The sequence below is a fragment of the Coregonus clupeaformis genome, chromosome 23 (assembly GCF_020615455.1).
Source record: "Coregonus clupeaformis isolate EN_2021a chromosome 23, ASM2061545v1, whole genome shotgun sequence".
Taxonomy (NCBI): Eukaryota; Metazoa; Chordata; class Actinopteri; order Salmoniformes; family Salmonidae; genus Coregonus; species Coregonus clupeaformis.
Window position 1 is genome coordinate 3970621 of NC_059214.1, and position 10111 is coordinate 3980731.

The 10111-nt window shown below is 40.3% G+C and overlaps 1 protein-coding gene across 1 annotated transcript; it reads right to left on the reverse strand.

Moving 5' to 3' along the window:
• Positions 1–5432: 5432 nt before the first annotated feature.
• LOC121536500 (dynein light chain Tctex-type 3) lies at positions 5433–10111 on the reverse strand. Its single transcript, XM_041843825.2, has 5 exons — positions 9980–10111; positions 8797–8838; positions 8534–8657; positions 8052–8129; positions 5433–6701 (listed from the first exon to the last, which is right to left on the reverse strand). Exons 1-5 carry the CDS (start codon positions 10004–10006, stop codon positions 6625–6627), a joined length of 348 nt encoding a protein of 115 aa, XP_041699759.1. The 5' UTR covers positions 10007–10111; the 3' UTR covers positions 5433–6624.

Consider the following 10111-nt stretch of genomic DNA (forward strand, 5'->3'; position numbering starts at 1 on the left):
GTGAGTGTGTGATATGGTGGTTGGAGACATGTTTATTTTGATATTACAAAGAAAAACTTTTATAAACAATGGCAATACTGCCATGTTGTACTGAGCCTCGCTGTTGGAAAACCACATCAGTGTCCGACTTTCAGCTGTAGCAGATGCACCTCCCCCGACTTCACTCCTCGACTTTCGTCTGCAGTCGGTTGCTTCAGCCTTACCACTCACTGTCTCACGCTTTTGCACGTTTCCAGCATGTTTCAAGCACGCTTTGAAAGGGCAATAGTCAGCAGAAGCTGTTGTATATCTCTGAGTCTGTCTGGTGTTTCATTATGTATGGTAATATACACACAGACTTGCACAATATCTATTTGAAAAGTGTTTAATATTTGTAATGGTAAAAAGTGTCTTTGCTTAGCTTGAATCTTACATGTATTAATGTGTGTGTTGTATATTTGATATGCATCTTTATTTGCACTAGCTCTTCTTTTGCAATGCAGTTGCACAGGGCTTGACAACATTTAGTATCACATGAATGCTCCATATAGTTTGTATTAAAAAGACAATATTTGAAGCCAAACAGAAATTGTGAATCAATTTCACAGAGAATAGGATTATTAAAAGTGGTATTTTAAAGTTGAAATTCAAACATTATGTGAAGTACATTTATATTTATACGTGACTTATTGAGTGATTGTTGTGTCATCGTCGGACTCCATATACTGACTTATACTGACCCCTAGTGGCACAATACACAAAGCCGACTCACTGTGTAAATCTCATCCATCAAGACCAGAAAGGATGACAGAAAGATGTTGTGGTGGAAAAAGTACCCAATTATCATACTTGAGTAAAAGTAAAGATACCTTCATAGAAAATGACTCAAGTGAAAGTCACCCAGTAAAATACTACTTGAGTAAAAGTCAAAGTATTTGGTTTTAAATATACTTAAGTATCAAAAGTAAATGCAATTGCAAAAATATACTTAAGTATCAAAAGTAAAAGTATAAATCATTTAAAATTGCTTATATTAAGCAAACGTCACAATGTTCTTATTTAAACAAAAAAAAATTGGATAGCCAGGGGCACACTCCAACACTCAATCATTTACAAAGGAAGCATTTGTGTTTAGTGAGTGCGCCAGATCAGAGGCAGTAGGGATGACCAGGGGTGTTCTCTTGACAAGTGTGAATTTGACAATTTTCCTGTCCTGCTCTTAATATGTAACGAGTACTTTTGGGTGTCAGGGAAAATGTATGGAGTAAAAAGTACATTATTTTCTTTAGGAATATAGTGAAGTAAAAGTAAAACTTGCAAAAAAGTATATATATAGTAAAGTACAGATACCCAAAAAAACAACTTAAGTAGTACTTTAAAGTATTTTTACTTAAGTACTTTACACCACTGGTTGTGGCCTTGGCTGTGACCCTGATGTAAGCAGACGTGTGAACAGTGACAGGGACTGTATCATTTCCCACAACAAATCCTTAAGGAGAGCATTCTGACGGCTTGTAGGAATCAGTCTTTTCTTCACCCCTTCATTTCCAACTCCCTTACAAACTCCTTTCCCTTTGAAATGTTCATCATTTCACTTTCACTTATCAAGTATTTTCAGATCAGGGCAGATTAGAGGTAGCAAGTTTTCTGAATGGAATCTAGCCAAGGATATTCCTCTAGTTTGTTAGGCCGGGATCAAATTCTTTACAAATCCATTTCTCCTTCTCTCCATCCTTGAAATAATTGATCTGCCAAGTTTTGCTTGGTGAACAGAATAGAATAGAAACAGCTTTCACTTTTACAATCAATGATTACCTCAAGTGAGGTACAAAACAATGCTTAAAACAGGGCCACAATCATCCAACTGAGGCAATAATTTTCAGATGATTTCTGAGGTAAACTTTTAGTTTCACCAGCCATAACCTCACTCATCATCAGGCTCAGAATAGCTTTCTTCATCAGACCTATACAGACAGATTCTCAGGTGTCGGCCTCTTTTCATGCTCAACATTTGCCTTAACGTAAAATTAATAAACTCTTTGAGACAAGCTTGTTATGTGAGTTTTAATAGATGAGGTGTGTCTGTGTATGTTTAGACATTAAAGGCTTAAAGAAGAGTTGCTCATTTTAAACATCTGTGATTAGTAAGCATCCTAATTCCTCTTGATCTTATTTTAAAATCCCATCTGGTACATAGAATTGATTAGAAGAACAAACAATGCAGCAAATACAGTACCAGTCAAAAGTTTGGACACACCTACTCATTCAAGGTTTCTTCTTTCTTTTTACGTTCTAGAATAATAGTGAATACATCAAAACTATGAAATAACACATGGAATCATGTAGTAACCAAAAAAGTGTTAAACAAATAAAAATATATTTTATATTTGAGATTCTTCAAATAGCTACCGTTTGCCTTGATAACAGCTTTGCACACTCTTGGCATTCTCTCAACCAGCTTCAATATATTTCAATTACCAGGTGTGCCTTCTTAAAAAGTTAATTTGTGGAATTTCTTTCCTTCTTAATGTGTTTGAGCCAATCAGTTGTGTTGTGACGAGGTGGGGGGGTATACAGAAGATACAGTGGGGGAAAAAAGTATTTAGTCAGCCACCAATTGTGCAAAAAATCCAGAAAATCACATTGTAGGATTTTTAATGAATTTATTTGCAAATTATGGTGGAAAATAAGTATTTGGTCAATAACAAAGGTTTCTCAATACTTTGTTATATACCCTTTGTTGGCAATGACACTGGTCAAACGTTTTCCGTAAGTCTTCACAAGGTTTTCACACACTGTTGCTGGTATTTTGGCCCATTCCTCCATGCAGATCTCCTCTAGAGCAGTGATGTTTTGGGGCTGTCGCTGGGCAACACGGACTTTCAACTCCTCCAAAGATTTTCTATGGGGTTGAGATCTGGAGACTGGCTAGGCCACTCCAGGACCTTGAAATGCTTCTTACGAAGCCACTCCTTCGTTGCCCGGGCGGTGTGTTTGGGATCATTGTCATGCTGAAAGACCCAGCCACGTTTCATCTTCAATGCCCTTGCTGACGGAAGGAGGTTTGCACTCAAAATCTCACGATACATGGCCCCATTCATTCTTTCCTTTACACGGATCAGTCGTCCTGGTCCCTTTGCAGAAAAACAGCCCCAAAGCATGATGTTTCCACCCCCATGCTTCACAGTAGGTATGGTGTTCTTTGGATGCAACTCAGCATTCTTTGTCCTCCCAAACACGAAGAGTTGAGTTTTTACCAAAAAGTTCTATTTTGGTTTCATCTGACCATATGACATTCTCCCAATCCTCTTCTGGATCATCCAAATGCACTCTAGCAAACTTCAGACGGGCCTGGACATGTACTGGCTTAAGCAGGGGGACACGTCTGGCACTGCAGGATTTGAGTCCCTGGCGGTGTAGTGTGTTACTGATGGTAGGCTTTGTTACTTTGGTCCCAGCTCTCTGCAGGTCATTCACTAGGTCCCCCTGTGGTTCTGGGATTTTTGCTTGTGATCATTTTGACCCCACGGGGTGAGATCTTGCGTGGAGCCCCAGATCGAGGGGAGATTATCAGTGGTCTTGTATGTCTTCCATTTCCTAATAATTGCTCCCCACAGTTGATTTCTTCAAACCAAGCTGCTTACCTATTGCAGATTCAGTCTTCCCAGCCTGGTGCAGGTCTACAATTTTGTTTCTGGTGTCCTTTGACAGCTCTTTGGTCTTGGCCATAGTGGAGTTTGGAGTGTGACTGTTTGAGGTTGTGGACAGGTGTCTTTTATACTGATAACAAGTTCAAACAGGTGCCATTAATACAGGTAACAAGTGGAAGACAGAGGAGCCTCTTAAAGAAGAAGTTACAGGTCTGTGAGAGCCAGAAATCTTGCTTGTTTGTAGGTGACCAAATACTTATTTTCCACCATAATTTGCAAACAAATTCATAAAAAATCCTACAATGTGATTTTCTGGTAAAAAATTCTCAATTTGTCTGTCATAGTTGACGTGTACCTATGATGAAAATTACAGGCCTCTCTCATCTTTTTAAGTGGGAGAACTTGCACAATTGGTGGCTGACTAAATACTTTTTTTCCCCACTGTAGCCCTATTTGGTAAAATACCAAGTCCATATTATGGCAGCTCAAATAAGCAAAGAGAAACGACAGTCCATCATTACTTTAAAACATGAAGGTCAGTCAATATGGAACATTTCAAGAACTTTGAACGTTTCTTCAAGTTCAGTCGCAGAAACCATCAAGCGCTATGATAAAACTGGCTCTCGTGAGGACCGCCACAGGAATGGAAGACCCAGAGTTACCTCTGCTGCAGAGGATAAGTTCATTAGAGTTACCAGCCTCAGAAATTGCAGCCCAAATAAATGCTTAACAGAGTTCAAGTCACAGACACATCTCAACATCAACTGTTCAGAGGGGAATGTGTGAATCAGGCCTTCATGGTTGAATCGCTGCAAAGAAACCACTACTAAAGGACACCAATAATAAGAAGAGACCTGCTTGGGCCAAGAAACAAAAGCAATGGACATTAGACTGGTGAAGTAAAAGTAAAAGTTGGTTCCAACCGCTGTGGCTTTGTGAGACGCGGTGTGGGTGAACGGAAGATCTCTGCATGTGTAGTTCCCAACGTAAAGCATGGAGCATGGAGGAGGAGGTGTTATGGTGTGGAGGTGCTTTGCTGGTGACACTGATTTATTTAGAATTCAAGGCACACTTAACCAGCATGGCTACCACAGCATTCTGCAGCGATATGCCATCCCATCTGGTTTGGACTTAGTGGGACTATCATTTGTTTTTCAACAGGACAATGACCCAACACACCTCCAGGCTGGTTAAGTGCTATTTTACCAAGAAGGAGAGTGATGGAGTGCTGCACCAGATAACCTGGCCTCCAAAATCCCCCGACCTCAACCAAATTGAGATGGTTTGGGATGAGTCGGACCGCAGAGTGAAGGAAAAGCAGCTAACAAGTGCTCAGCATATATGGGAACTCCTTCAAGACTGTTGGAAAAGCATTCCAGGTGAAGTTGGTTGAGAGAATGCCAAGTGTGCAAATCTGTCATCAAGGCAAAGGGTGGCTATTTGAAGAATCTCAAATATAAAATATATTTTGATTTGTTTAACACTTTTTTAGTTACTACATGATTCCATATGTTATTTCATCGTTTTGATGTCTTCACTTATATTCTACAATGTAGAAAATTGTAAAAATAAAGAAAAACCCTTGAATGAGTTGGTGTGTCCAAACTTTTGACTTGTATTGTAGAATTACCTTTTGTTGTTACAAATTGTCTAACGTAACTACTACCTCAACTACCACAACCCCCAGGAATGTGTGCAAGGTAAGAAACCAGCAGCTTGTTTCACCCCATCCTAAACCTCACTAGCTATTCTGTCAACCTGCTTTACTGGTGAGACATCTCAAATAAACACCAGGAAATCATGTGACGTTAGTTAAATAATACATTTAATGAATGAAAGGTCAATGGACAAACACATCAGTCACAAGTCATACTTATAGTGTCATGAGTAGTTGAAACAAAAAGCATTTTCAGTCAATTTAATATCACAAATGATATAAGGGTTAGTGAGGTAAATGTGATACAACATGCAGGACAGCTACAACTTCAACAATCTAGAGGGAATGTGATACAACATGCAGGACAGCTACAAATTCAACAATCTAGAGGCAATGTGATACAACATGCAGGACAGCTACAACTTCAACAATCTAGAGGGAATGTGATACAACATGCAGGACAGCTACAACTTCAACAATATAGAGGGAATGTGATACAACATGCAGGACAGCTACAACTTCAACAATCTAGATGGAATGTGATACAACATGCAGGACAGCTACAACTTCAACAATCTAGAGGGAATGGTATTCGAATAAATACAAATGGTCTTACACATATTCTTAAATAAAAGGTACACTGTCATAAACCTACAATGCTCCAATGGAAACTCCAATATGTCTCTCTCTGCACTCTGTTAGGAATGTATTGAACCTGATCTCTCTGCTATGAGACTCCGATTTTATTTTTTGTGATAGTGGTACGACACACTATTGAAACTGTAATTGGGATGTATTGATTTAGTTAATACTATTATTCCATGAAGATGTTCTGTAATTATTATTTATTTTTTAGTCATTTAGCAGACGCTCTTATCCAGAGCGACTTACAGGAGCAATTAGGGTTAAGTGCCTTGCTCAAGGCACATCGACAGATGTTTCACCTAGTCGGCTCGGGGATTAGAACCAGCGACCTTTCGGTTACTGGCACAATGCTCTTAACCACTAAGCTACCTGCCGCCCAGAATCTTTACCAGTGTGGGTAGTTCCATTTCCTAAGTCCATGCTGAGCATATCTCTATAACTACTGGTCTATATTTACATTTGCACACAGACAACACTATGCATCCACCACATATTGCAACATCACTGAATTCCCATCCTATGGTTCCCATTGGGAGTGGTCAAAGTTTGTGGGTGTTGTTGTACAACAGACATTTATTTGTATGGGTAATCAGCATAGGATCTTCAAGGTTTGGTGGTGCTGGTGCATGCCAGGTTGTGTTCAGCTCAGTGCGAGAAAGGGGGATTGTGGGAAGGGGAACAGAGGGCCCCACGTTAACAGGTCACGGCCACGGCGAAAACACTCACCACACAGTACATGGTGCGGTTCTCCCACCTGACCGTGCAGCTTCCTGTGGGAGGACACCACAAAGACCAATCAGGTCAACCCACTAGATCTCAACCAATCAGAGGGAACACAACATCAGAACCAATTTGGACACACAAAATACTGTCCAACACATGTGGCTTCTTCAGTGGAGAGCAACGTTTCAAAACATATACAGATAGAAACAGAGCATGACCAGATTCCTGTTCTCAGAAAATCACAGGGAATCATGTAAGTCCAATACAATACCTCTCTATTAGAGCCCGACCTATATGTTTTTTTTGGGTCCAATACCAATTCCGATTTTGGGGGGGAGAAAACGTACCAATATATCTGCCGACATACTATTTTACAGTGGGAAAATGACACAATAATGAAACTAGGGCTGAACCCATTTAGTCGACTGGTCGATTGTTTGGTCGATAGGCTGTTGGTCGACTGAGATTTCTTTAGTCGAGCAGTAGCAATAAAAAATTAAAATAATAATCATGGTGTACAAGACTGATTGGCTCCTGTCTGAGTGGACTGATCCACTGTGGAGGCCGTTGGGATGGCACAGTCCATCGGTCTAAGACGTGCTACTGAAAATGTAATATGGTAATATTATGTAACAACAACGGTACAACACAAATAACAATTATAATATTTTATAACAAGGGCGCTTTCTGCTGCGTTGGATAGTGGTCGCTGTCTGTGGTTCTGAAACACATCAGTGCGCTGTTAAATTGGCGCATTTTCCTAGACCATGTTGCTATGTGCATAAGCATACATGTGTCATGTAAAGAGAGCAAGGGTTGAGGGAATAGGGAATGTTTTTCCTAAACAAATTAGGGATTTTGGCAACATCACCTTTCAGTCAGAAATGGCTGTAATTATGTTGCAGCTTCAGCAACACAGACAGCGCTGTACACACTGATGTTCTGTGGTGGACATCAAACAGTTCGCTTAAAGCATCAGACAAGCTCAGTGCATATAGTTGATTTCATTAAAACACATATTGATTTGATTGAAACTCTATATGGAAAAATACACGTTTTAAAATGTTGACCAATCGATTGGTCAAAAGAACAGACGACTCTTGGTCAACCAAGATTTTTTTCAGTCGGGGCCAGCCCTAAATGAAACATCATGAGAATGGACTCAAGTGTTCAGATAAGAATGAGATTCCCTTTTTTCATCCTATTTATTAAATATCGGTTATCGGTGGAATTATCGCCTATACAGATATAGCGCTAATAAGCCAATATCGGTCGGGCTCTACTTTGTTGCACCCTTCTGAATAAGCCAAAATATAATACCCTGTTCATCAGCACAACAAAAGCAAATGCCTGTTCAAAGGTTAGTACAGTATGCGTGGGGTTTTCCTCTCTCTCACCATCAGTAGCAGTGTCCCAGTAGCAGGAGTTAGCCGTGTGGAGACCAGCACCACTCTTCTGCATGATGGCACAGTTCACTGGAACACAAGACAATGTTGAAGATACATTTCCTGCTGTAAGCATTCTGTCATGCACAGGGCCTTGCTCCTGGTCACAAAAGGCTATCATACAGCTGTCATACAGATATTATCCTCTATCATTCAGCTTTCATACCACTGTCATACAGCTATCATACTGCTATTATAAAGCTTTTATACAGCCCTTTGCGACCGGGAGCACGCACAGGGCCCATCATCCAGCTTGTTAAGGGTGGAGTAGAGAAGCCTTCTTCTAATGGATAACAACAACTTCAACTTTTAGTGCATCTATGTTCTCTCACCACTTCGATGTGACTAATTTTTTACTGACTCTTGTAATACCATAGCTTCCTTGTGTTATATCATCATTATATAATTTACATTTAAGTCATTTAGCATCATACCTATGAACTTGAATGGTCTCCCTTGCTTGACCAGCTGGGTGAGAGAGTGCTCCACGATGCTGGCAGTCCACTGGTTCACTTTGTTCTGGTTGTAGTCTATTCCTCCAATGATACCTTCGATACACTGAGACAACGACACCAGACAGTCAGCAAGGGAAACAACACAGTCAAGCAGCTATGAAGGGATAATCACAGTGGTTTTGATCATCTTTACCTACCAAGAAATAAGACTGTTGAGAAACATGTTTCAAAGATCCCCTTACCTCTTTAACAGAGACACTGGCCTCATCTGCGTTGAAGGACACCTGTGATTCCAAACGATATCAAAAATATATAAAAATAGCAATTATGAAAAACATTTAACATGAAAACAAGAGGGGATTACTTTGTTATGATATAACTCAAAACAAAAGCTTGTGCTGTTGGGCATTCATTCACACAAAAGGAGCTGGAGCTGACCTAGTTTCTCCTGGCTACTTGCACAACAAATCAGGGTACACAGACAGACAGCCAGTCCACTCTGTGAGATCTTAGTCAACACTATAGCTGTCAAGACTGGATATCAAAGGCTTTCAGGCAAGCCCCGGGAGGAAGGGCTGCTACAATAAACTCATAGCTAACTGTTGATAGGATCTTCAGAATAACTTGCACTGAGATTATGGGTATTGCAGCCTGCTGCTGTATAAACAGGGTAGTGATTTCTGGAAGATTTCTAGCTAAGTAGATTCAACGATACATATATACACTCTTAGAAAAAAAGGTGCTATCTAGAACCTAAACGGTTATTCGGCTGTCCCTATAGATTACACATGGAACCCAAAAGAGTTCAACCTGGAACCAAAAATAGTTATCCTATGGGGACAGCCGAATAACCCTTTTTTCTATGACTGTACACACCGGGTTACTTCAGCTGCATTATACTGTAGATATGCCTATGCTGAATGTTGACAGATGCTCGCGCGCTACTAATCAAGTCCTGCCCAGCCCAGTCTCAATGATTGGACCACACCCAGCTAGATGGTCCTCTGTAGCTCAATTGGAAGAGCATGGCGCTTGTAACGCCAGGGTAGTGGGTTCGATCCCCGGGATCACCCATACGTAAAAATGTATGCGCACATGACTGTAAGTCACTTTGGATAAAAGCGCCTGCTAAATGGCTTATTATTATTATAGCTAGCTGCTAAACTTATCAATTTCCCACATGCAATAATATGACATAATTTGCATGACAAATGTTTACAAGGTGTATATTATCGTTAGTTTCATTTGACTACTTAAATACTCATGTCCTCGCTAGTGACGTTTTCTAAGCCAGCACCCTCAATGCAGTGCATGCTAACGTTAGCTAGCTAGCTAGCTGACCATTCATCTAGCTAACTCGGCCGATTGATATCAGGGTCAAAGTCTGAAATAATACATATATATCTAGCTTAATGCACAATCTACCTCCTCTCCGGAATTGTACTCCTCCATTGCTTTAAAAGCTAAATTCTCCAAGGTTTTTCACCGACTCTGCTGTTGTTTCTGATTAGCTGTCACCGAGATGGAGATAATCAAAGACAGCGACTCAGTGAGCCA